This window comes from Rattus norvegicus, chromosome 20 (assembly GCF_036323735.1).
Source record: "Rattus norvegicus strain BN/NHsdMcwi chromosome 20, GRCr8, whole genome shotgun sequence".
Taxonomy (NCBI): Eukaryota; Metazoa; Chordata; class Mammalia; order Rodentia; family Muridae; genus Rattus; species Rattus norvegicus.
In genome coordinates this window covers 42,098,724-42,126,514 of record NC_086038.1, presented here as the reverse complement: position 1 = coordinate 42,126,514, position 27,791 = coordinate 42,098,724, and the positions used below count along the sequence as shown (strand labels likewise).

Genomic DNA, 27,791 nt, shown 5'->3' with positions numbered 1-27,791 from the left:
GAAATCCCAGTCTTCCTGACACTGGCTAAACTATACAAGGTGACATGGTGTCATTTTTATTGAAATAGGAAATACCTGTTAGAGCCAGTAAGCACGTACAGACTCAGTGAGAGGGTCTCTGCCACTGAAATCACCATGAGTATGCTCCAGTCTCACAGTCGGGCTTGGAAACAAGCCTTCATAATAAACAGACAGAAGACCATCCAAGTACAATTTTTTAATAAAGATAATTACAAAAGATGGAAAAATCAGCTCAGAAAGGCCAATTGTTTCTTTAATAGATCCGGTTTTTTTTTTTTGACATAATAACACATCAATTTAAATACAATCACATAAAGCATGGTGGAAAAAAATTTGCTTCATAATTAGAAAAACTCACAATAAAACTTGCCAAGGAAAACCAAAAACAAGCCATTTTGAAAATAAATACAGTCCATGCCAAAACAGTATAAAATGAAGCCAAACTTCCTCAAACAGCGAAGGTTTCTTATCCCAGAATCGTCTCACTTTTCGAGGTTCCTAAGGTTGGGGAGTCAAATTCAAGGGTTGTTGAGTTGTTCTGATTTGGCTCTGTTAAGGAGGATCATGAAATATTAAAAATAACAGTCTTGGTTAAAGAGCACAGCTACTCATCCATTCTTATAGATTCATACCAAGTAACTCAGTGTTTTCTCTGAGCAGGAAACATCTTAATTTTTCCTACTGTTTTACAACTGAGCATTCCAAGTTAACCGTAAAAATTAGCACACATGCTTCCTTCTAACACAGAATCTCACTCTTAAGCCCAGAATGAAGACTTAACATTCTACATAGCTTAGTGTGGATTTGAATTCACAGCAATCTTCTGGCCTCAGCCTCCTCAGTGTACTGAGATTACAGACTGCAGCCTCTAGTCATTCATGCATTCTGACGAATAAAATCCTCAAACAGGCTTTCTCTCAACCCAATGTTTCTTCCGAGCACAGGATTTGAGCATCCTGAAAAGCACCACCTATCATTACGGGGGAAGTAGTCTTGGACACACTACCCACACTCAGTTCTCAGGCTGAGCCAGCATTTCTGAAGTATGCATGCCCTTCCCCCAAGCCCCAAGACAGAAGCATCACTCACCCTTTGGTGTCTGTTTTCTCACCACTATTGTCCTTGGATTTGTCTTCTTCCTTAACATCTAAAGACAAGAAAAAGATTAATACTATTTTAAAATGTAAGACATATATATGTATATATCTACGCTATACAATCTCACTCTTCATGAACTGTGTCCGGTTCTGAGGTGAGTGGTGCAGGACTCACTAGCTATGTGATTGTGTGTGCTCACCCTTTCTAGCTTTGGTTCAGAAGTATCACAGCATCACAGGTACTATGAAGAACTTCAGAACACAGAGGAACGACACAGGTCAGGAGAGCTGTGGGCAGGGAAGAACACTGGAATTCGGGTCCTAAAGAAGGAACAAACTCTGAGGGAAGAGCTATCTTCCAGAGAAATGTAAAAGGACTGAGGCATGGACAGTGGCAAGAAGACAGAACAAGCTGAAGAGAACTGCATCTACGCTGTAAGAAGGATGTGATCCTAAAGTCAAGAGGTTAAATTATGTTGTTTTTATTTTTACTTATTTATTTACTGTGTGCGCGCACGTGCATGTGTTTGGGCATGACATCCACAGGGATGTAAGAAGGCAGCGTGGAGGAGTTGGTCGTCTTCCTCTAACAGGCAGAGGCCGGCGTGCCAGGCTTGGCAGCACCTTCGGCTGCAGAGACACCTTGCTGGCCCACAGTAGATAAGTCCCATTATCACTAAATTGAACTTCCTAAGCTAAATATAGTAATAGAAGTAGCTGCCGCAGATATCCCGTGTTTTCTCTGTGTAAATTAGTTGTGAAGCAATGGCCTAATGTCAGGTGCAGCGACAGCAGCAGCTTGGGTAATGCAGACCCCGCAGGGCACTTGCTAGTGCCTTCCACACAAACCTACGTGCACACAAACCTACGTGCCGACAACCGAGGCTTTACATTTTAGTGTCTTGGCTAACTAAACTTTTACTCATAGTGCCAAAGGGGGGATGGTGGTGGTTCTTATTTTAGGTTTTGACCCATAGATCTTTCTTTTTAATCTGAAAGAGCACTAATTTTGTCTAAAATAGTAAGAGTCAATTTTACCCCATCACTTTCCTGTTTGGGAAAAAAAGAAAGAAAATGTAGAAGATTCTTTAAAATGAAAAGAAACCGAGCTGGGTGTGGTGGCACATTTCTCAAGTCCCAGCACCCAGGTTTGAGAAGATGGACAATGGCCTGAGTCCACGGTCAAGTAAGTGGCCAGAGCAGCCCGGTCTACAGTGAGGCCTAGTGAAGACAGGCAAGCCCATGAGTAGTTCAGCACAGCAACAAAACATGGAAGATCTCTAATGAGGGGCTGAAATGTCATGCTAAATACAACGCTCTGAAACATAGTAAGATGTCAGAAGCTCTCCTCCACGGCCCAGCTCCTTAGCCCCTTCCTTCCTATCTTTCCTCAGCGGCATTCTCTTCAGTTCCTGAAGAATATTCATGTTTAAAGCAACTTTTCAAAGGACTATGGAGCTTAACTTTTGTTTCACGAACCGACTTGAACCAGTTATAAATTATTTTAGAATTGGCCGGGTCTACTGGCATGCCTCCAATCCACGTGTATTAAGAGGCGAGGCAGAGGACACCGGGCCCGAGCCCACCTAGGCTATGGTAGACGTCCTGAGGCCGTCATCTGCAGCCACTGTCCTTCCCTAGCCATTCTATGGTATGCAGCACCTACTATTTCTGTCTGTTATTAAGACGAGAGATCTCTACACCTCAAAGAAAATGTGAGCATTCTCAGAGCTTTAAGTCAGTTCTGAAGCATTAACCAATAAGGATAAGAGGTAAACATCACTTCCAGGAGGAAAAGCTAGTTACCCGCTGAACGCACCCATCTGACCCTGTGGGTCTCTAAAGATACAGTGCACCCGTAAGCAGTGAAAAGGAGCGTCACCAGCACAGACGGACCTGTCCTCTTGTCCTCCGCCTCCTTCTTGTCTTCCTCAATCCTGGCTTTTTTGGCTCCCTTCTTATGATCAGCGACATTCCTACGACCTCCTTCACCTTCATCCTCAGAATCTGAGAACTCTTCATCACAAGCTATCCGCTTGTCTGATGCTCGAACTGGGACACAAACATTTTTATTAATTTGGTAATAGCCAGAGGTTCTACAATCATTACATAAGGTAGATAGATATTGATAGATATCAAGTGCCTACTTTCTGGATGCAGCCATGTTTGTGTAGTCACACAAAATGAAGGGTGATATTAATTCAGGCTTTGAGACATCAGGAAGCTAAATCTCACGTTATTAAATGGAGAAAAGGAGAATCACAACATGTGCTGTGAAGGAGTTTCTTACTAGAAATTCTCTTGTCAGGGTCTTCTCCATCCTCATCACCACTGTCTTCATGAACAGCATCTTCTGGAATAGCTTGCATTTGAACACCAGGCGCATGTGGTAACATTCGCAGATTTTCAAATAAACGCTGTCTAAACGACACAATTTATTAGACAAAATCCACTGTATGCAAAGTTCCTGTTAGACAGAGGAGGAACTAAACAAAAACAAGTTCCCATTTAGCTAACCGCGGAATGGGACACTAGTGGAGCATCGATCACTGCACACACGGCTGACCCCACAGCACACAGCTATGCTTCACTTCACCCCATCTGACGGATGAGGCAACAAGAGCACTTGTCCATGTCCTACAACTGTCTACGGGCGAGAAGACACAGCCCATTCCGCTCACCATTTCTACATTCTGTAGACAGAAAGCACTTGATCTAATAAAAATGTTTCTATTGGGCTGGAGAGATGGCTCAGTGGCTAAGAGCACTGACTGCTCTTCCTGAGGTCCTGAGTTCAATTCCCAGCAACCACATGGTGGCTCACAACCATCTGTAAAGAGATCTGATGCCCTCTTCTGGTGTGTCTGAAGACAGATACAGTGTACTTATATATAATAAATAAATAATCTTAAAAAAAAAGTTTCTATTTACAAAGGTTACATATTTGTGTTATTATTTTAGATTAAAACCACAAATATCCTTAAGGTTTCAAATCATATTAAAACAAAGAGAATATCTCATGTATCTAAAAGTTTCCTTTATTTGACCTTCTATAGCCTCCTGAAACTTCATTAAGGCGAAATGATTTCTTACTTTATCTTTTCCATATATTCTGGAGTGTTCTGGTTTGTCATGTTTGAGGGACTAATATGCAGTTTGAAGTCTGGTCCAAAATACTCGAAGTAATCATTATATGGCAACTCTATTAAAAACAATGAAAAGCAAGTTACACATTGAAAGCTTAGTTTCCAAATAAACTCAGAATCATAATCCAGGTAAAAGAACTATTCCCAAAGGAAGCTTGAGAGTGAGCATGGAATGTTCTCACAGATTCGCACTCTAACCATTCAGCCGTCAGAGGAGATCATACATTCCAGGGGTGTGGCTGCAGACCCTCCCATTCATCCATTTCCACACACTGCATGTTCTTCTAGATACTGCAACCTGAACACCTACCATTGGGAATTTCACAATCAAGGGCAACTGCAGTCTCATACGTCCAACATCGAGCAACATTCCGGATTGTGTAGCCACCTCCGCCAAGCATCAGCAACGGCAAGTTAAAAGTTTTCACTACTTCTACACATTTAGCGTGACCTACGACGAAGAAGATTTGGGTAACATTGAAATATATTCTTTAGCAATTTAAAATAGGACCTTAAAAAGGATAATTACAAACAATTTTACTCAACCAAAAAAAAGGGTCTGTAGACAGCCAGGCAGAGTGGCCCATCCCAACAGTCCCAGCTCTTGGGAAGCTAAGGTAAGGTAAGTGGCGCAGAATCTGGAGGCCAGGCTAGACCATACAGCATGACTACAGGGCAGGCCACCTCACCCCAAGGTGGGGGATGGGGGAGACAATGACAGGGGTGATGACAGGGACTGTATCCAACAAATAACTCGTGTTAAGTATTAAAACACACACACATGTATTTTACTAGCAACACAGGATGCTCATGAGAGGTCACATAAGGGTAAGGGAGAGAAGACACTACACAGATGCTAAATTTTGTTTCTCCTATATGACATGTGTAGCTTAACTACGGAAGGCAATACCAAAAAGTTTGACCACTGACTATCTTTAGGTGCTGGTATTATGGATAATTTTCTTAATTTACTTAATTACAAACCTCACATAGGAACAAGTTTTGAGTTACCAGTAACTTCTGGTGGTATTATCATTCAGGCACACAATGCCATCATTACAGTCCCTCAGGGGCTGGAGAGATGGCTCAGTGGTTAGAGCACTGACTGCTCTCCCAGAGGTTCTGAGTTCAATTCCCAGCAACCACATGGTGGCTCACAACCATCTGTAGTGAGATCTGATGCCCTCTTCTGGTGTGTCTGAAGACAGCTACAGTGTATTCACATACATGAAATAAATAAATAATTCTTAAAAAAAAAAAAGGGGCTGGGGATTTAGCTCAGTGGTAGAGCGCTTACCTAGGAAGCGCAAGGCCCTGGGTTCGGTCCCCAGCTCCGAAAAAAAGAACCAAAAAAAAAAAAAAAAAAAAAAAAAAAAAAAAAAAAAAAAAAAAAAAAAAACAAAAAACAAAGTCCCTCAATGCTGACAGCAGAAATTCATCCATTCCCCACCCCCCCCCCACATTCTCTTCATGGATTTTAGCCTTAATTAAAATAAAAAAGTCCCTTTGCAGCAGGCTTTCACTTGGTATTGAGATGCTGGCTGCCACAAGCATAGAAGCCATTGAATCTTTGGGTCCAGTTAATTTCAGTGTGAGGTTCTGTTGCTTGTTTTGTTTTTCTAACATTTTTATAACAAAGCTTAAAATATTTGGAAAAAATTAAAATTGCACAAGAGAAAAAAAAACCCCATTACCTAATGAGAGTTTACAGTGTCTAATTATCTGTTTTCTTCATGTTATCAACCAGACATCATCTACTAAAACAGTGTTACTGGACATTTCTAAGGACAGAAGTTAACTTACAGACTACAAGGAAAGAGAGCAGACAAGACCAGCGTTCAACCACCCAACAGCAGGCAAAAAGGGGGGGATTTATGAAATGAAGGCTAGAGGGCCTGTAAGAGGAAGCATGGAAATAATTAAGAAATAATAACAGCATAAGAAGAAATAACTGAGAAGTGAGGTGGACAGCAGCTGACCGCCTCACTTCCTTCACGAGGCCTGAGAGAATGCGGCTGAAGTCAGTCACAGAGGTACATTAGAAACTGTCAGTTATCACCTGACAGTACACACCGGGCACAGCTCACTGGCAGAGCACGGTCTTCGGCTCTGAGGGGAGGAACTGGCAGCTGATGACTTCCGGAGTCTTAGCTGCTCTGAAACGCTAGACGGCTGAACACTTTATGGTCACTGTGAAAGCACTCGTAAGTGAATGCTGACTCACAGCCAAGTGGGCAACTAATTTTGTGGCCCAATTCGATGGGAAGGAGAGCAGCACAGCGCTGCAGAGCCGTCATGAGCAGTTCTTAAGATCTGCATTTAGCTATTTTAAAAGTTCTGCAAGGGCATTCAAAGCGAGACGTCAACTTACTACCTCAAAGTCCGCACAGAATAAGACAGTCTATAGTAAGACATGCTAAGTCATTTCTAACCCAAAAGTTAACTTTACTAAAATGATGTATTTTACTTATCTTTTTCTTTATGAAACAGGTTTTATTATAAAGCCGAGGCTGGCCTGGTGCTTGCTATGCAGACCTGGCCATCCATCTGCCTCTTCTGTCCCAATGCTGGGTTTAAAAGCTGCCATGCCCAACTCTGCTTCACTGCTACACCCTAACACCCCCACATTTAAGACTTATTTAGCACATGGACTTCAGCCCTTTTTAAGGACTTAACAGTTACGACTGAGAAAGACACAGAGTGCACACTGACTGGAAGACATAATAAAACAGAAGCAGAGAAGACACTGAGTCCAAACAGGAGGAGATCAGCACCCGAGAGAGCGGAGAAGAGTATATTAGAAACTCACACAGTTTAGTAATAAGCAAAGAAAAAACTAAGCAAACAAATAATTCAGAAAAAAAGAAGTGAGTGTTGGCAGCAGAGAGGACAGCTAAGCTGAATGAAGCACCGCTGAGCCCTGAGCACGGCAACCGCGCTCTGACGGCCTGCGCATGGGAAGGGAGTAACCACGTCAGAATGGAGTGCAACAAGCTAAGTCTTCACTCTCTGGACTGTACAAGTACAGAGTCTGCCTTCAAGTTGGCAAGCAAAACAACAATGAGAAATTAAAAATATTTTTATACATATATGATGTGCAGCACACGCATGCAAATCCTTGTGCAAATCACAAGAGGGTGCTGGATGGCCTGGAACTGGAGTTACAGATGTTGGGAGCCACCAAGTGGGATGGGCTCAAACCCAGGTCTTCTGCAAAAGGAGCAGAAGGCGTTCTTCCCCAGCTCTCCAGCCCTCAACAATGACAGCTTCTATGGGAGGTTCTCAGGGAGGAGGAGAACCACGGCGGGGGCACGAGCTGCTCACCTTTGACAGTTAGGTTGAAGCAGCCCAGCCTGTCACCAGAGAGGGAGTCAGCGCCACACTGCAGCACCACCGCGCTCGGCTGGTACATCTCCATCACTTTTGAGATTATCTACACAGAGTAAGAATAAGACACATGAGGACTCAGCCAGCTTACAGCTCACTCTACTGAGAGCGGTACTTACAGGCTTAAATATCTGTCCATATGACTCGTCATCTATACCGTCCCTCATGGGAAAGTTGACAGCGTAGTACTTTCCTTTTCCAGCACCAATATCCTAAAACACAACACCAGATCTTAAGAGAATATTTTACAACAAAAAGCCCGATACATTTTAAAATGATTAAAAGACCAAGTAACACACAATTTTGAAAAAAATAAATAAAAAATACGCAATTGCTTGTTCCAGTAATCGTAGAAGTATGTTTTAAGAAACTTAACAGAGACACACCGCTAACACAAATAACACACGAGTACTACGTACAGTTGGACTGGTGAGATGCCTGGGCAGATAAAGCCCAGCAGGTTAGACCCCCAGGATCCACCCACATGGCAGGACTGCACTGACTCCTGTATGTTGTCCTTTAACATGGCACAGGTACGCCCTGGCCCAGGACCCACATGCATGGCAGGAAGACCCCTGCATATTTAACATGGCATACTTACGCAGCTCCTCCCTTCACAAGATAAACTAAAAAGTTCTTACAAACCTCAGTTTGATTAGACAGGAAACAATTTTACAAGATGTAAAAGCAGAGCCCACTTATCCCATCATTGTCAAATGGAGGGGAGTCCTCTCACCCAGGCCCACAGGTAGTGATCCTCAGAGCTTCTACTCCATTGCACCACTCCGGGACAACATGAAGTCCTGTGACCACAACCTCAGGTAGACCCCAAAGTCAGTCTTCCACCCGCCTACCAAGACACCCTGGACCGATCGTAGATAAAGTCCCTTGACCTCTCCCTGCCCACAGGACAGTGTGATACCCTGCAGCCCAGACCTATACAGAGAGCACTGCCCACTCCCACTGTAACGGCAGCCCTGCTACCCAAGGACGATCTGTATAACCTAGGGAGGCCACCAAACTGTCTGATCGGCACCTATACCCAGCTGAGTAGATCAAAAATGAACAAGCAGCATTCAGCTGGTCCACAGCCTGACAAATCCTAACAGTGAACAATGAACCAAGAACTGCTCAACTAAGGTGACGCCACGTCTCCACAAAAGCAAGCAAACAAACAAACAAAAACCAACAAAACAAAACAAAAAACCAGTACCAGATGCCTAGGTCCCACCACAAACACAAACAAAATGAACAGGATGACATGGCTCCTCCAGAAACTAGCAACCTTCTATGCTCATCTTATATTTATTCTGACAGAATTTGGTCTTACCCTCAAGTCTCCTGTTCCAGGAAAGTATTCTCCGTATTTATGGAATGAGACGGTCATCACGCGATCTGTTGTATAAAAAGCTTCCTCAACACCATCACCATGGTGGATGTCTATGTCAATATATAAGACTCTCTGATGATATCTGAAAGGAAAGCACAAGCAAGCCGGAGTTTGGAAACGGGTTCTTCATCGTACAATGCTCAGCCTTCCTACCCAACACCAGTCTAAGAGCATCCAGACCCGAGAATATCACGTCTCCTTTGGCTAACCAAGATCTTTTCTTTACACTTTAAAAACAGTCATCTATATATTCACAACTAAAGATTACGCCAATTGCTACGTTAGAGAATTTCAGAATCGCTGAGGTGGGTTGGTGGTGCACCTCTAAGCCCCGCCATTGGGAGGGAGGCAGGGGGATCTGAGGTCAGCCTTCTACAGAGCAAACTCTAGGAGACCCAGGGGCTACACAGAGAAACCCTGTCTCAAAAACAAAACAAAACAAAAGAAAACAAAACATTAAACATGACAAAACCAAAAAGGGAGGAAGGGAAGGCCTGGAGATGGGTCAGTAGTTAGGAGTATTGGCTGTCCTTCAGAGGCCCCAGGTTCAGTTCCCAGCACCCACATAGCAGGCTCACAACTATCTGTAACTCCAGTTCTAAGGTATCCAACACCTTACACAGATATACATGTAAGCAAAATACCAATGCACATAAAATGAAAACTATTAAAAAAATCTCAGCATTATAAAACAATACATGGGTAACTGTGACCTACGCAGTGGAGTTTTTATTCTTTGAAGTGAGCAGGTCATTTCCTATTCCTGTGGTGGTTGTGATAGTTGTGCTCTCACCCAGGCTCATCTCAAACCTACCTGCCTCCGGAACACAGGTGTGTGCCACCCCGCTCCCCAGGTGTGTTGTCACCCCCACTCCAAGGTGTATGCTACCCCCACTGCCCAAGTGTGTGCCACCCCTACTCCCCAATTTCCGATGATTCAAGAATAAAATCAAACTAAGACTATTTTATAATATGACAGGTCTGTGACAGTCAAATTTCCATATCCATAAACACCTTTTACAGCTGGATGAGCACATTTACCTATTTGCACATCATCTATAGTATCCTTTGCCCTATACTTAAGACCTTATGACTGTGACAGATCACAAGTGGCCTCATCATTCCCTAATGATCTGTACGCCACCAATCACAGCAACAACCCAAATGAACTTCTGGAATCACGCCACCATAGGATGACATGACATTAGTTCCATACCTATGTCAAAGTGCCAACAGAAAAAAAAACTATGCATTAAAAACCAAAGCCACTGGTGTTAGAAAGCTGGCCTTAAGTTAAGAGCACTGATACTCTCCTAGAGAATCCAGGTTAAATTCCCAGCACCCACATGGTGACTCACAACCGTCCCATCACACCAGCGCCTGGGGATCTCGTGGTCTCCTCTGGCCTCCATGGGCACAGCACAAATGTGGTGCATTGACACACATGCTGGGAAAACAGCAACACATATAAAATTTGAATTTACTGTTTAAGGTGTCACTGCAGCTGACTTAAAATGTTTTATTTATTATCAAAAGATGCCGTGGCTGTGCTCATACAGTGTAAGCTGGCATTATCAACCCAGGCATTTATGCTCTCAAGGCACAGAAAAGCAACACCAAGAAAACTAAAAAACTGCAAAAAGTGGGCTTTATCATAGCAGAATCTCTTCATAAAGTTAAAAATCAAATATGATCAAAGTGGCCAATGTGTTTGGATGAGCAAAGAAAGCTATTTAACAAACCCAATTTAATTATGTTCAATTTTACCAGGTAAAGAAACATACAGAATTAAGCTTGCTCAGGACTAAGCTTAAAAAAAAAAAAAAAAAAAAAAAAAAAAAAAAAAAAAAAAAAAAAAAGGCAACAAATTGCTCAGAGTTACGCCAGTGGAATAAGTGAATAATGGTGACTTCAGGGATCTGTTGGTTGTTGGTTTGGGTGTTTGTTTATGGTCACTAAGGTCACTGCTGGAATGTACAAGTGGAGCAAGAGCGTCATTGTCAAAGCCTACAGAACACAAAACGCAGCCAAAGCTATAAACTACAACTCACTCCTATGACAGCGCCCAGGGGCAGTAATCTCACTCTGAGTGTCCACACTCCTAAGGGTAACTTCCAACACCCCTTCAGCAACTGGGCATCACTGTGTCCATGTATTCACGTGTATCTGTGTCTGTATAGCGGACGGAGCCATACTGGATGAGGGATCTGGGGTCAGCCAGGGTACTAAATGGCTAGACAAACTTCTATAACACAGGTTTCAAAGTTTTGTCTTCAAGTTACTTTAGCGTTCACATTTCTGGAGTCCTAGCAGCCATCTTTATTAGCTCACACTACTGCAAGCCTAAATCCACGGAGGCCATTTAGGGGAACTCTCAGGCGCTCTCTCATACTTCTGCGGTGGCTCCCAACGGGCCCTGTGAGACTCCACTAATGCATTAACATTTATTTCCTATTCTCTAAAGGTCTGATGACAGTTTTGGGAAACTGAGTTTGCATTAGCGTACTTCAGTAGCTCGAGGACAGCAAGCACAATGTCATTAACGTAGCAGAATCCTGAGGCCTCTGACTTCTTGGCGTGGTGCAGTCCTCCCGCCCAGTTGACAGCCATGTCAGTCTGTTGACGGTTCAGCTTCACGGCCCCAGCTAAGAAAGAGATACACGTTACGGTATCTACAGCGTATTTAAAGTTTACCTGTAAGCGAAGCCTCATTAAATATGCCATCTGAAGCAGAAAAGGTTTGACATTCAAAAGCAAAGGATTATAATTTAGGAGCTTAAACTTTCCTCAGATAACTATTTTCCTACAGTTTACCCAACTAAATTGCAGTACACATAGAAAATCGTGGTTAAAAATGGCAGAAGAAAAAAAGAAGGAAAAAAGTCTCTGGAGGAAAAAAAAACACAACTTAAAAACTGTTTGAGTATTGACTGTTAAACATTTGACATTTTAAAGATGATTATACTTGCTACTTTGAACCTGAAATGCCTAAGAACCCCACGGAACAAGTCACCCGTGTGCCATCAGAGAGTGATGGACTAAGGGCTGAGGCCGGACTTTAGTTCACTGGAGGTCTGATCTTGCTTAGAAGAGATTCTGGAATGCTCTTTTCTCTACTCAACAGCCATGGGGTACCCCCAGCCCCATGCACATACCATAATGTGCTATCACGGTCCCAAAGGACAGGGCCATTTAAGCCCCCAAACCAAAATAAACCACTCTTTTAAAAGTTGTCTCAGGTTTTGCTACATTAACAGAAGAGTGAATCGCAGTATCATAACCATCTATGCCTCTAATCTCAATCAGTGAGGCTAAGGAAGAGGACTTCCACAGTACCAAGGCCAGCCTGGACTCCACAGTAAGCTGCAAGCCAGCCTGGGCTCCTGGGTGACACTGTTTCAAACACAGAACAAAGCGAAACAACAAACTCATCCCCACTAAGGTGCAGTGACAGCACATGTCCGTAAGCAAGCACTGGGGAGGTGGCCAGAGGATGGGGAGTCTGAGGCCACCTGGGTGACAGCCTAGTGACAGCAGAATCAAGCAAGCAAAGCTCACTACCATTACGACCTGCTGCTTTAGACAGAAACTACAGACACCGTAACCCTTCAGATCCTCGTCAAGTCACTGACTCGGGATACTCACCAACTGAGCCACCGGTGGAGAGCTGACAAAACTCAAAGAGTCCATCGAACACTGGACAGTCTTCTCCGACATTAACTGTGGAAGGTGAAGTCCATTAAGGCCAACCTATTATCAAGCCATTGAAGGCTTTTTCTTATAAACTATTAAAAATAGTCATTTCAGGCAATTATAGGCAGTAATATAATATTCCATGACAGTAATATAAAATTTGTAATTTTAAAACATTACCTATGAATTTTAAAATTCACAGGGAGTAATACCAAAAAACTAATTTTACAAAATAATGTTTACTTTATTCAAGATAATTAAATTGTTATCTATGTAATACCATTACCTAATCTTACGTGAATATTTGTGAATTAACTGTACCCAACCACCACCACCACTAACAAAAGTCCATATTAAAGTAAAAATCGACATGAATCTGGTTTTCTTCTTACGCGACAGTGAATTAGTTAAACACTGAAGATGAAGAGGCTGCAACTCCTTTCTAACTCACTCACAGCCCCTCCCAGACTCTGAAGTGCATTTTAGTATCAAAACATTAACAGTTACTTTGTTTTTTTCTGTGGCTGAAACTAACTTTAGAAGAGGCTATGAATTAATCAGTTTCATGGAACAAAGATACAAAGGAAGGGCGCATAAGACGGATGACCCGTCACTCGTCATGGCGCGGTTGACTTCCTGTGGTAAGAGGCATGGACACAGTGGAAGGAAGGTGTGTACGACCCAGTTACTCCTCACACCCCAAATCACCCTTCAGGAAGAGGGCAGGTGTTTTACAGATCTACATATTACAGGTACTGCAGAAAAATCAGTTTTAGTTTGTTTGCTCAAATACGATTTCACGTAAGCCAGCACTACAATGGTTTAAAGAAATCCTGTCATTTACCCAAGGGCAACCCATAACTCACTATGTAAATTCCAAATTAAGAAAATAAAAAGATAAGACTAGTATCCACCCTAGGACGGCCTTGAAGCAACCAAATAGGTTAACTATGGCAGAGAAATACAAAGTTCAAAGGACTTGAGAAATCCTTATCAGCACTGAAATGAATCCACCTCTCACTGAAGAAATGGACTCCAGTATTAAGCTTCAAAAGACAGCATTCCACATGTTTCAGGATATTCGGCAATATTTCTTCAATACAATTTACTACCGGTCTCTAATAACAATATACTTTCACCTATAAATGAAAACATGTAGAAGAAATAAAAAGAAATACTAACATGCCAACAAAAAGCAACATCTTTACGTTACAGAACAGTGTGCCTGGACAACTGTTACTATGAGAGGGAAGCATGTGGATCTCTGAGTCTGAGCCCAGTCTGCGTTAGCAAGCGCTGGGACAGCCAGTTACAAAGTCAGACTTCATCTCAAGCCACTTAAGAAAAAAGAAAAGAAAGGAGGAAGGGGAGGAAAGAGGAAGAGGAAGGAAATAAGATGAAGAGGAGGGAGGAGGGAGGAAGGAGGAGGAGGAAAGATATTCTTTTGTAAAACTCTGTGATCTCCTGACCAATCCCAAAGTTATCATGGGTGTAAAAGAACTTAAATGTTTGTTTTCTAAAGTAACATTAATATTGGTCCAATAACCTGAGTAAATTGTATATTAATATTTTAAACTACTAGGAAAAAAATAGCTATTCAGGCAACTCTGAACAGAAATCTTAAAAAGACTCATTCACTAGTAAAAAGAATTACTTATAACGTACATCTCTGCATCTGCTTACTATACTCTGACATGTTATCTGGCCTTATTGATCGTAGAAACTTGATATACTCATCACTGTGGTATTTTGTCATTTCTTCAGCAGTGGCCTTATGAGGCCTCTGGAAAAAAAAAAAAAAAAACACCAGGATGTTGGAAGTATCAGTTGTTAAATCAGAATTATCAAATGATAAGTACAAGTTTCCACAATCTGTCTCTCCAAATCAAACATATCCACCTGAGTACGAAGTTAATCCCAATTCCTACATGTGTCTCCCAGGAATCAGGAAGCCCTTCTCCAAGCTAATGCTACTCCGGCTGAATAGAAATAAGCCACATATTCAGACTCCCATCACACCCACCCACCGATTTCTCTACCCACCAATTTCCATCAAAGGTTTCTAAGGACATCATCCTAAGATCTACTGTGCCTTCATTTGTTCTAAATTTTGTTCTGAAGAGCTCGATTTCATTTACAACAGACTTCTTAAACAAGGCTTCCGACTCCTCTAAAATATCTCTACCTTACAGAATTGCTTCCCATTGCACTGTCTAGCAAGCACTCTTTTTTTCTTTTTTTTTTGGGGGGGGGTTCTTTTTTTCAGAGCTGGGGACCGAACCCAGTAGCAAGCACTCTTTAACTGTTTCAAGCCCTCTTCTCCTACATTACCCTGCTTGCATTTTTATATACACCCCTGCCAGGCATTATGCAGACTCTTGGGGTGGCTATGTATCTTTAGCTACTTTTTAATTAACTGACTGTCATTAACAGTATTTCATGTGTATGTTAACCAAATAAATATTTATGATTAATTTTCTACCAAACTCTTGCCATAGTCCAGGTCAAATTTTTTCCTTCTTTTTAAAATTACATTGCATTTACTTATTATTGGAGGCGTGTCCTTATGTCCATGTGGAATTAGGGGACAACTTCTGGGACATGAACAGAGACCATGAAGTTGGAGGCAAGGACCTGTACCTCTCAACTCCAGGGCAACTGTTTCTAGCAGCACAAGCAGTTTAACAGTATTGCTAAGACTGGGGGTCGTTTGACATGATTAGAGGGAAGAGACCATTACTCCAATTCCTTAACCTTTCTCTGAGGAACAAAAACAAAAGACCCGAGTCCCTTTAGATCTTTTCATCCACTGCGTGCATCTCCCACAGCAGCACAAGAGCTTTCACATGCCAGTTTAAAAGACAGTGCCAACGAGTACTTACATATATTTCCATTTTTCGGTATAAACCATAATTTAGAAGCAAGTTATGAGTCATCCGGATCCTATGGGGCTTCATGGGATGACCCTGGCCGTAATAATAATTCCCGATATCACCTGAAAGAGAAAAGATGCCCATTCAACAACACCACTGACCTGTGCCTAACATTAAAAAATTACTAAAGAGTCATTTAAAACTTACATAACCTTTTGTAACATTCAAATGACATTAGAATATACTAATATACATCCAACATACTATGCAGATCTTATACATGCCTAGGATTCATGGTCTTTGTGGAGAGGGAGTTTTTCTGACTTTTAGTTTTCCAATTTCCCTGTATTCTTGCTGTTCATTTTATAAATTTAGATACATAAGATGTATGGAGTAAGATCTAATTTGTCAGCTTCTTATCGGCATCCTGTAGAATACAGTTGGGCTGGTATTAAGGAAGGGCTTAAATGCTCGGTGTCAACAAGAGGAAAACGCAGGGCATTTTTCAGGGTACCAAGGACACCCTTGTCCTCATCTGTCAGAACTACACAGTTGTGGCCTGTGCATTACATCATCTTAGATGCTGGGATGGTCTGAATATGCTTGGCTCCCAGGACCTGGCACTATTAGGAGGTGTGGCCCTGTGGAGGTAGGGTTTGAGCCCTTCCTCCTGGCTGCCTGTGAAAGTCTCCTGCTGCTGCCTTTGAGTATGTAGAACTCTCAGCTCCTCCAGCACAGTCGGCCTGGATGCATGCTTCCCACCATGATGACAATGGGTTGAACCTCTGAAACTGTAAGAGTTGCCTTGTTCATGGTGTCTGTTCATGGCATAAAACCCAAACTAAGACAGATGCCAATGTCTTAAAACAACACACAAGATAATGCCAAAGTTTGATTTTCACCCACAAAATACTTATAAAACGCTGACAATGAGAACGCGTGTCAACAGGCTTAGAAAAACTACGTACTGCTCTTTCTAAGGAGAAGGACACTACTTTTACATGCTTGCACGCTTGCCTATAGGTACACAAGCAGACCGCATGGTCGCCTGGTGCCTGTGGTGATCAGAATGTGTCAGATCCCCTGGAAATGGAATCACAGACAGCTGGGTGCTAGGAACAGTATTCTTAACTGTGGAGCAATTTCTCCAGCCCTATAAAGAATACTTTTACAATGGCCTTATCAGGCAAGAAAGGAGAAAATACTATTAATATTTCAGTTTAAAATAAAATATTCAAAGTTTGTTAGGCAGCGGACCTGACTTTAAGAGCCTGCAAACCTTAGTGTTTCACATGGTTATACAATCAGACAGGCTCCAAAGCCCTTATCTGCCCTTACAAGGACAAACCTTAAGTTGAGTATGACGGTACACACCTTTACTCTAGCATTGGGAAAACAGAAGCAGGGGGGTCTCTGAGTTCAAAGCAAGCCTTATCTACCTGCACACAGGAATCTAGGCTGGCCAGAGGACACAGTAGGACCCTCTCTCAAAAGCAAACACCCCGTTTACAAACTCTCTTCTCACAATTCCTTTTCACTTGTACAGTGGCAATCAAAAATGCAGAAAGTTTCATACTATCTACTTGACAATTATCCAGGAAACATTTGTTCTTCTTTGTCCCTTGAGACAAAATTCTAGTTATATAGCCCAGGCAGGAATTGAATTCATGATCTACTGAGAGACCACTGGCTTTTGCCACCAGACTCGGCTGAACATTCAGGTTTATAAAACCTGTCTTCTAACTCTGAATTTGTTGGTATAGTACCTCTGATTTATTTGGTTTCATTTTCAACACAAATGATTTTACAAATTCAGGAACATTCAGAATGCTAACTAGCTTTTCAAAGGTAAAAACTTCAGAACCAGAAAACAATACAACACGTTGGACTATGTAGAAATATTATTATTTAACTTTAGATTTAACTATATTTTGATCCTATTTTTCCCCTCCCCAGAGTCCTTCCAGATGCAGCCAGCTTAAGATATGATGACTGAAAAGAGAAGTGACAGCAAGAAGATTTAGCTAATACTCAGTATGGGCTTTTATTTCTCAACTCTAGGACTGCCATAATTTCCTAACTGTGGAGAAGCATATTAAATAACGTAGCCAAAATTATACAACTAGCAGATAGGCGCTACATTCATTCAGATTCAGGAGGAACAGACCACAGGCAGTAAATATCCTTTTGTCACTGGCAGAGCAATGGCAGGATCACAAGAAAGTAACAGCAGGACAAAGGCTAATGAGCAAAGAATACAGTTTCAATGCTTTTCGTCAGAGCATTGTCATTGTTAATTAAAGAATACGAACAAAATGAATGGCTTACCTAATTTATGAACTTGTAGCTATGAGGGCCTTAATTTTATATTACTATATACAGCTTTCAAAAACCTTGTCATAATTTTGAGGCCTTCTAAGAATATTCACTCAGCTTAAAAATAAAGGACACATTCACTAGGGCAGCCGAGCCACACACGCTGACTTCAGACTCCGTGAAAATGCTTGGGGTGTAGATCAGTGGTGGAACATTTCTCTAGCACGTACAGGCCTTTGGGTTTCATTCCTCCACACCAAAGCAAAGGGGAGAAGGGGAGGAAATGCAGAGGGGAAGGAAGGGGAAGGAAGAGGAAGGAGAGGACATATAAGGAGAATGGAAGTGGAGCTTCCAACTAGGGAGGGGGAAGGAGACAAGTACAGGACAAGGAAGGAGGCTAAACTAACAGGAAGGATGTCAAGGATCCAACGCAACCATGCCATTGGCCTACTTATAATACACGTAAGTCAGTGTATAAATACATACGCACTCCCTCCAGGAGACATTATCCATGAAAAGTACCAAGCATGAGAAGCCGTCTTTGGAGTTGCTGGTCAGGATTATCCAAGGTACTCCCAAAACCTTATAGGCTGTTGCCCTTGGTTGCCCATGTACTTCAGATGCAGGGCCCAGAGAGGTCCGTGTGCTGGACAGAACTGAAAGCCTAATTCTCTTGGAGAACTAGCCTTCTTCTTTTTAAAGGAGTCATGCCAGATTCCAGAAGACGAGCTTACTTGGGTATATGTAGACTCCAGGTCTTGGGGGCCTTGCAAACATTTAATTTTGCTAAGAAAAAACAATTACTAATACGTTTGTTTTTAGGGACAGAAGAACAAAGCTCTACAAAAGGAAAAACCCTTGGTATTCTAGGTGCTACTCTTTCCTCAGACATTAAAACAGAAACCCACGTGGGAAAAGGAAAAGTGTTTGCGTCTTTAAGTGGCAGAACCGTCCCCACCCTCCCTGCCTGTGACGTAAGACTTCGAGGGAGTGTACAGGCTGGAGAGTAGGTTAAGAGTACTTATGGATCGTCCAGAAAACCCAAATTTGCCTTCCAGCATCGACATGGTAGCTCATAACCACTCCTAACTCAGTTCCAGGAGACCCAACATTTTCTTCTAAACTTCAAGGGCGCAAGGCACACACAAGATTTGTACATACACCATGCAGGCAAAGCACTCATGCATATAACATTTTTTAAAGATTAAATAATGTGTATGAATTTTTATGTGTATGAGCTCTACCTACAATATTCATCATGATTCACTAGTCATTTCTTCATCAATAATTCAAAGCCCACCTTTAGAAACTACCCTCATGTAACTGTTATTCTAGTGGGAAAAGAAAAAGACATAGAAGTGGCAGGCAGAAAAACAAAACTGGTCACAGAGAAGCAATGACCAGCCTCACTGATAGGGTGAAATGTAAGGCTCAGGGTATTCTGTGGGAATTATCATCTAAGTGTGTGACCCCTGCTGAGCCTTGCAGATGCATGGGGAAGCCTTTTGTTCCTAACAAAGGAATGCCCAGGCCTTTCCATTCACCTGGGTCAGTACCACACCTGGGCGGAACACCTGGGCGGAACACCTGGGCGGGACACCTGGGCGGGACACCTGGGCGGGACACCTGGGCGGGACACCTGGGCGGGACACCTGGGCGGGAACACTGTTAGGTTGGTTCCTGTTTTTTGTTCCCGGTTTTTTTTCTTTTTCTTTTTTTCTTTTTCTTCCTGAGGGCGTACACCTGTTTTTCCACTGTGCTTCCTGGACTTCACCAGGTGAACTTGGGGTATATATTCTGTGACCCTCAGTAAAAGCTTTGGCATTCTGGTAACAAGAACGACCCGAGTATGTGTGTTTTCTTAAACCTCGCAGGCCTAAGCCCAGTTCTCAGTACCGAGGGCAATTATCTATTCTGAGTAGTAAAGCACTTAATAAAAACTCAAAGAACTATACTAAGAAAAGTGACCCAGCAGCCAGGCACTGATGGTGAGTGCCTTTAGTCTCAGCCCTCAGGAGACAGAGGCAGGTGGATCTCTGTGAGTTCAAGGCCAGCCTGGTCTACAGGGTAAGTTCCAGCACAGCCAAGACTACACAGTGAAACCCTGTCTCAAAAAACAAAACAAAACAAAACAAAACAAAACAAAACAAAAAAAACCAAAAAACCAAAAAAACAAAAAACAAAAAACCAGGGTTGGGGATTTAGCTCAGTGGTAGAGCGCTTGCCTAGGAAGCGCAAGGCCCTGGGTTCGGTCCCCAGCTCCGAAAAAATGAACCAAAAAAAAAAAAAAAAAAAAAAAACCAAAAAACAAAACAAAACAAAACAACAACAACAAAAAAAAAAACAAGATAACTACAAAGCTATCAAGCCAAAGACTCTTACTCTACCATTTTAAATAAAAGTAAATTAAATCTGAAAACAGATGGCCATTCTGTAGAACTCTTGCATTGTTAAGTAAGTTAGGAGTACAGTGGGAAGCACGATCTTGCTAACTGTTTTTGTGTTGCCAAGTGCTTTCCTCTGGACTAGGCCTCCAAACATTTTGATTATGATTAGCTCTATCTAAGAAAATCTGAGTAACAAAGCATAAAACAATTTGTGTTTAATTATATAATTATGCATACATTTAATTCTGTTATAAATTATACATTAGATGGCATTGCATGATTGGTCCCAAGCTTCACTCCAAACAAGGCATAGTTCACATTTCTAGATGAAGTATTAAAACCATGAGCATTGCAATTAGAACCAAATGTGGCTCCATCTGCTAAATTACACTTAAATAGAGAAAAAAAACAAACAAAAAACCCCCCAAAAGCAAAAAACCTCGGTTTAAGGTCAGAAAGTATACTAGTGTGTACATAATTAGCTTCAGATCATTTGATGAAGCATTGATCTTTAATAAGAGATTAGCCAAAATTCAGAAATGTGTTTCTGGGAATTAGGATGAGCAGTCAATCAATAGTCGTAGTCTACTAAGAACTCTGATTTCTCTTCTGAGGATTAGGGATAGCTCACATGCCCCTATCCAAAAGTTCACAGAGCAGTGGCACAGAGATCTAACAGGTCCAGTACTGCAGACAGTAATGAAGACAGACATGTAGAGAATTATTTCTGTAGTCTAGCATGCTATCACATGTCACATGTTAATTAGCTTAAGACACCAATTTAAGTGTTCTTTTCCATTTTTTGTTAACTTTCTTTAATGCAAATATTTGGAATGAAAATACGTCCATCCTAAAAACAAGCAAGAACCAGACAGATTTTCACAGATAACCCAGCAGATTTCCACCATTAGTTGTACAGTTGGTTACTTACATCTAGGTAAAGCTGTTGCATGGGCGTAAGTTAAAAATCACATGACTGAAAAATACCTCCATCCACCCGTCTATCCCATCCCTCAGTAAAGGCTCATCCCCACACAGGAACCCGGGAAGAAGGCGCTGCTCAAGACACACTAGAGTACTGTCTGGTTCTCCATCAGACCCGGTCAAGGTTACATGGGATTTAAGAGTTCATAGCTGAGGAAAGAAGCTGACAGCAGAAGAGACTGAGCTGTTCCCCAACAGTTCATTATTTCCCTGACTCTACCCTCTAGCAGAGCAAACCTTTACTTTGGAAAGGCTGTAATTGTAATTTTTCAAGTTAATTCATACAGTGCATCCTTTCCAATGGATCAGAGAATGCAGGTCAGGGGTCTGCCATGAATCCCACTTCATAATGGTTAAGTCATGTCTAAGTTGTCATGCTTTCCCATCTCTGCTCTCCACGATAGTGTAACTTTTCAATGTAGTCCTCTCAAACTGCCAATTAAGCCAGTGGCACTCGCCTTTAATCCCAGGATTTGGGAGGCGGGGGCAGGTTGATCTCGGAGTTAGAGTCAGCCTAGTCTACATAGGACAGTTTCAGGACAGCCAGGTCAACTTATCGAGAGCCTATCTCAGAAAACAAAACAGCCATTTAAAAGCTGTTTCTATTTTGACCTAGCTTTCTGTCAGGTTTTTGATTTTCCAGCCAATGACAGGTGACTATTTCATTTAAAGCCTGTATTAAAAAAGATTCGACCAAACCAAGAAAACAAACGGTTATTTGCAGCTAAAGTCGGTTTCATTCGGCCTGCTTTTCTACACTGTAATCTACCTCTCCAAGACTTCAATGCACCAACTACAGAAAACGCTCCCAATTTCGTATTGCTTTGTAGAGATGAAGCGTTTCGAGTCCGTGAGGCTAGCTAGTTCTGTCCAATTTCCTTATTACTTCTCTCAATAGTTATCAATTAATGTTCTGGGTGAAATCTGTAAGGCAGGGCACTACTCCATCTAGTGTAATTGGACCCAGAGACTATGACTGCTTATATTCCAAATTAGGGAACACGTACAGTCACCTTGTACCGTCCACTGCACTCTGAGCTCAGCCCTACCTGTATGGAATATGTAGTCTACTTCTCAAAGTTTGCTGCAGCAGGGTCCCCACCACACTTGGACAGACTTCCTAACCAAGATGCCCATGCTCCTTCCTAAGCCCCAGAGCAGAGTATAACTGCGGATCGAACAAAGACCAACAAAGAAGTGGGTGGTAATAACCTCCCATAGAGACATGCCAAGACCCACCAAACAAGAGCAACTCCACGCTCCCTCTCTCCCATCACTTCCCCACAGGCCTACCTACTTCCAATTCAAAACCCTTTAATTGTCACGGAGGAAGTGCAGCCCTTCCATCCGAACCCTGAGAAAGTGGAGCTTGAAGAAACCCGACGAACAAAGGCGAGGGATGGAGTCCACGCAAAACACCAGCGAGACAGCGCCGCTCTGCGAACTTGGCCCCCGGCCAGCAGTAACTCCTCCGCAGCTCCACCCGGGCGCCGGGGTCCCGGGTGAGGCTGGAAGCGCAGCGCCGACAGATCGGGGGCGAGAAGGGGGGACCGGGCGAGCGGGGGAGGGGACAGGGACGCAGGGCGGAGCTCCAGGACGCCGGCTTTGTGCAGTCAGGCCCGGGGAGCCGACAGGGGTTCCTCCGAGACCGGTCCCAGGCAGTGCACCCCAAACATACGCGTGCCCGAGCGGAGGACCGGAGAGGAGCGAAGGCGGGCGTCCCCGAGTAGGCGGGCGAGCGCTGGGTAGGCCGTGTCGGTGTCCCCGCGGGCTGCCACCCTCGATACCCCGCCGCGTCCGACCCGCAGCCCCGCTGCAGGCTCCCCGGCCACTTACCGTCATAATAGTAGCACACTTTCTTCTTGCCGCCTCCTTGACTGTACGCCATGGGCTCCGGCCGCCGCCTCCTGGCTGCGGCTCCTCCTCCGGCTGCTCTCGCCCGCCGCGGCCCGGCGGCCAGACAAGAGGGCTGAGGGAGACGGCGGGCGCGGCGGCCCTCGCAGCAAGGACAGCCCGGAGCGGGACGGCGAGCGGGTGCCGGGAGGGCCCGAGATCGCAGAGCGGGGTTGGCAGCGGCGCCGACGCGCGACACTCGGCAGGGGTAGGCCTCCGGGCGGCGGGGCTGCGAGTTGGGAGGAACCACTGCGGCCGCGCGGAGGGGGAAACACAGCTACGGGCCGGAGGAGAGACCGGGCCGGAGTGGATGCCACCGGTCGAGGCTGCAGCAGTGCTCCGTATGTCTTATCACACACACAGTCCGGAGGTGCGCACAAGCCGACCTTGGCCCTGTGCTCAGAGTCCCGAACGCTCTGCCACCACGTCCCCCTCTCGGTCTGGCACGCACTGGTTGCACCGGGGCCGAGCCTGCGCACTCCGCGCCTGCTCAAACGGATCCCGGGCAGTCTAGACCCCTCCGCCAGGGCTCACGCCTCTCCCCTCCCCCACCGCCGCGACGCGCCTGCCCGAGCCCGCCACGTGCCGCGGGGACTCCGAGGGGAACCCGCTGGAGAGCTCCCCAGGGCTGCCCCCGGGCTGCCTGGTGGTCGGATATTCCCACGCGTTCTAATTCTCCTGTTCTCTCCTCCCTTCTGATAACTACTCTTGAGTTACAGAGAGGTTAATGGCTGAAGGTATCTCCTGGGTTTAATAAGCATTTCTTGGACTCAAGCATAAGCGCGGTTCCCAGCACCCAAACCTGTTTATAATAAACGCCATTTAAAGGTGTCAAAGGTGCCGGGATGCACGCGCCGTGCGCATCTCCTTATGGGTGCGGGTAAATGAAGGAGCCCTCAAGTGTGAGTCATCTGAGGACCGAACGGGTGTCAAACTTTTCCAGACTCCACGTGCTTTGTCTACTGTATCAGACTGTCAGACAATCCAAAAGGATGGATTTAAACATTGGAGTCCCTGTGTTTTAATAGCTTGACGTTTATTGAGCACCAGTCTAAACCAACCTTCTTAAACGTTACGCAAAGAAAGGATGGGAGCTGGCTGTCAAATCCAACACTCACATATCTTAACCGTTATTATTTACAATTCCGGCTACATGCGCACACCGCTTCCTTCCGTAAGAGGAGGGGTTGAAGTAAGAACCATACTGAGTCATTAACAAAAATAATTATTTTCTACCTTGTGACCCCCAGGACTCTCCATACTTAAAACACCAATCTTCTAGACATTACTCCAAGAGACTTAAAAATCACTCCAAGATACCCCTCACCACATCCACTTCTCTCCCAAGCCTGTACTTTTAACAAGACCCTGGGAGATTAACACGGTAGGTTCAGGGACTACAGTGTTCTCCCATGTCTGTTTCCCGTGCTTTTTAATACCAAGTGTCCTTTTAGTTCAGCATTTAACATGTTAACTGTTGGCCGTAACTCCTCAACTGGTCTCTCAGTAGGACACTTTCACAAGAGGATAAGTCGATTTTTTTTTCCCTGAACATAATCTAGTCTAGTGCCTGTGACTTCCAGCAAGCCATTTGAATTTTTTTTTTTGTTTAAGTGCTTTTCACCAATAAAATGAGAGGCTTTCTTATATGACTATTAAAACCTTCTTGGGGCTGGGGATTTAGCTCAACGGTAGAGTGCTTACCTAGGAAGCGCAAGGCCCTGGGTTCGGTCCCCAGCTCCGGAAAGAAAAAAAAAAAAACCTTCTTAAGAAAATCCACATGGAATAGTATTTAAACCATATGAGCAGATGCTATTGTGAGCTGTAATATCCATTTTGATAAAAGTGGTTATGGTCACTACTATTCCTTACATCACCAGAACCCGACTTAAAAATGTCAGGGAAGAGGCTGGACGGTTTGTTGCGGGACAACTTGTGATATGATATAACCATTATAAATGACCAGAACAAAGGATTTTATTCTTAGAAACCAGCATTAATGGAGGCTGATTGTGCTTTCTGTCACCTTTATGTCCTTAAGCATCTTTAATGAACTTGACCTAGAAGAGAATTAGTTATTATGTGCCTATGGACACAACGTTTACCATATACAAACCCCTTTCTATCAAGCCTTTCGAAAGACCAAGTTTCAGACAATATACAAAAGAAGGAAACAAACTAAGAGCATAGATTTAATAGAATATGTAGTTAAGGATTGTCCTTCGCCTTCAAGTTTTTTTCACTGCTCCCTGTTCTGCCTATGGAAACTTCATTGTATTTCTAACCTTGAAGATGTTTAGTACTCTAAAATTACATAATAAGAAGATATATTAAATGGATCAGGCTTAGAAACCCGTTGTCTAGAAACCAAGCCCTCCAGCTTGTGTTAAAAATTAGATCCTGTTGAGAAGTACAACAGTTAAAAAAAAAATTAATTGGTAAAAAGGGTTATAACGTTGTTTCTAGCCTTGGGAAGTTTAAACCTATTTATTAAATGTTGTGAAGCGATTCTGTAAGAAAATACAGAAAGTCAAGACAAGCAGTGACACTTAGGGTGTCCTCCAGTGATGTATGAGGTGTTGTGGCAGCCTGCAAGACTCCAGCTGAGTTCTGATCGCTTTGTAAGCATGCTCCTCTCTTTGCAAAGTCCTGCATGCACTTAACTCATAAATTGGAACAGTGATATCATACACTGGAAAAGCCCATTTCAACCCTGAATGTATGTACCTATTTCAAACAAGGTGACACAGAGAAACTCGGTCTCAAAAAAACCCAAAAACAAAACCAGAGCAAAACAAAAAACAAAAAGAAAGAAGGACATAGGAGAGAGAGGAAAAGAAAAAGGGAAATGTCTTCATAAGATTGAGCTGTAAGCAAGCCTCTGCGGCATTTCATCATTCATGACTGAGGAGGGAAGGCCCAGCCCATTGTGGGTGAGACCACCCCTTGGACTGGTGGTCCTGTGTTCTGTAAGAAAGCAGGTTAATGGGGTTGGAGAGATGGCTCAGTGGTTAAGAGCACTGGCTGCTCTTCCAGAGTTCCTGAGTTCAATTCCCAGCAACCACATGGCGGCTCACAACCATCTGTAGTGAGATCCAGTGACCTCTTTAGCAGGTCAATAAGCAGCACCCCTCCATCTGCACCAGCTCCTGCCTCCTGCCTCATGGAGCTTCATCACCACAGTAGAAATCCAAACTAAGACAAGAGTTATCTGGGAAATGTGGGAAATGCAAGGTTGGGTACAAAGAGCTTCTGTTGTTTGAAATGTTTTAAGAGATAAGGTGAAATCAAGGATAGAACTCATTTCCTCCGTGAAGATCCCCGATATCCATTTTCACGTGCCTTATTCTCTAGACCACACCCTTCCTTACAACCTCCAGGCAGGGGCTCCATAAGGAATCATTGCCCCTCCCACATCGCTAACCTGAAAACCAAGGAACTTTCATTCATGCCCCTGGCACGGACAATAACACTGTTTACCTCGGGAGTCCCTGCCCCTAAACTGCTTGGCAAAATTTTATCACCTGTCCTCACCATATTTTCCCCTGGCTGTTTCTCAGAGATGCTAGCAGTCTGTGCCTAGTGTCTTTTTTCTTTTTTCTTCTTCTTCTTCTTTTTTTTTTTTTTTTTTTTTTTTCGGAGCTGGGGACCGAACCCAGGGCCTTGCGCTTCCTAGGCAAGCGCTCTACCACTGAGCTAAATCCCCAACCCCTCTAGTGTCTTTTTTCATCTTCTCCAGTTAACTTCTTGTTCATGAGGAAGTAGGAAGCGTTTGAGCATGATATATGGTTTAAAAATGTCCCCATTATTATACTTTTCTCTAGGTGGTGGTGGTGGTGGTGGTAGCAATATCAACCTACATTTTCAGACTTATGTTTGTAGAAATAGGGATTCCCTACAATTTTAACGTTTTCTTCCTTAAAGATAGCCCACTCGCTTCTTTGTTTGTGTGGAAACAAAGCTGTTTCTCTGCCCTCAAGATCACAGTAATTTGTATCTTGGCCGTGGTCATAAGTGACTTTTAACTATTTAAGGAACTTGAAATTGATTATATCAGACCACACATGACCATAGAGTTCTTCCTGAAACAGCCCCCCCCCCCGTTTCATGGAGGAGTTAGTTAGAATATATAGTAACAGAATTGTCCTGAATGTAATTTAACTGATTGATAATTATTACCTGAATTTTGAAAGTCATTCATATCTGCCTCAAGTCACCAGCCAGATTGTTGCCTAAGAAAAAAATGGTCTAGATGACAATATATCCAGATGAGCCTGGTTTAATGACTAGATCACAACAGAAATCTCAGATAGGAATCTTAAGGAGACAAGGAACATGGAGAAATCAAGGAAGTATTCATCTAGAAGCCTCATCCATATTGTCTGGCTTCCATAGTTCTAGAAGGTGCTATGCACTCCACCAGAGGAGGAAAATGATTGTCAGTCTTCCTAAGTTATGTACCCATTAATAAGCTCCAAAAATGATCACTGTGTCAGATGTGTGCAAGGGTACAATAGTAACATTGATATCATGGAAGAAACAAACTACACTCTGGTTGAATTTAAGACCTACTCCCCAAGGTGGAACTCATACTAGGAACTGCT

General features: G+C 43.3%; 1 protein-coding gene across 3 annotated transcripts; it reads right to left on the bottom strand.

Annotated features, from left to right (window-relative positions):
- Positions 1-28: 28 nt before the first annotated feature.
- On the bottom strand, positions 29-24,700 carry Hdac2 (histone deacetylase 2). Of its 3 annotated transcripts, NM_053447.2 has the most exons (14): positions 23,131-23,388; positions 15,617-15,729; positions 14,400-14,517; positions 12,687-12,761; positions 11,548-11,686; positions 8,982-9,123; positions 7,771-7,863; positions 7,589-7,697; positions 4,575-4,715; positions 4,212-4,320; positions 3,409-3,539; positions 3,015-3,170; positions 1,111-1,168; positions 29-570 (listed from the first exon to the last, which is right to left on the bottom strand). In NM_053447.2, the coding sequence occupies exons 1-14, from the start codon at positions 23,180-23,182 to the stop codon at positions 540-542; spliced, it is 1,467 nt and encodes a 488-aa protein (NP_445899.1). In that variant the 5' UTR covers positions 23,183-23,388; the 3' UTR covers positions 29-539. The 3 variants fall into 3 exon arrangements, with proteins under 3 accessions (NP_445899.1, XP_063135648.1, XP_063135649.1); XM_063279578.1 differs by having other exon boundaries at positions 203-3,170; positions 23,131-24,700; XM_063279579.1 differs by lacking the exon at positions 23,131-23,388 and adding an exon at positions 19,550-20,212 and having other exon boundaries at positions 203-3,170; positions 15,617-19,497.
- Between the last annotated feature and the right edge of the window lie 3,091 nt (positions 24,701-27,791).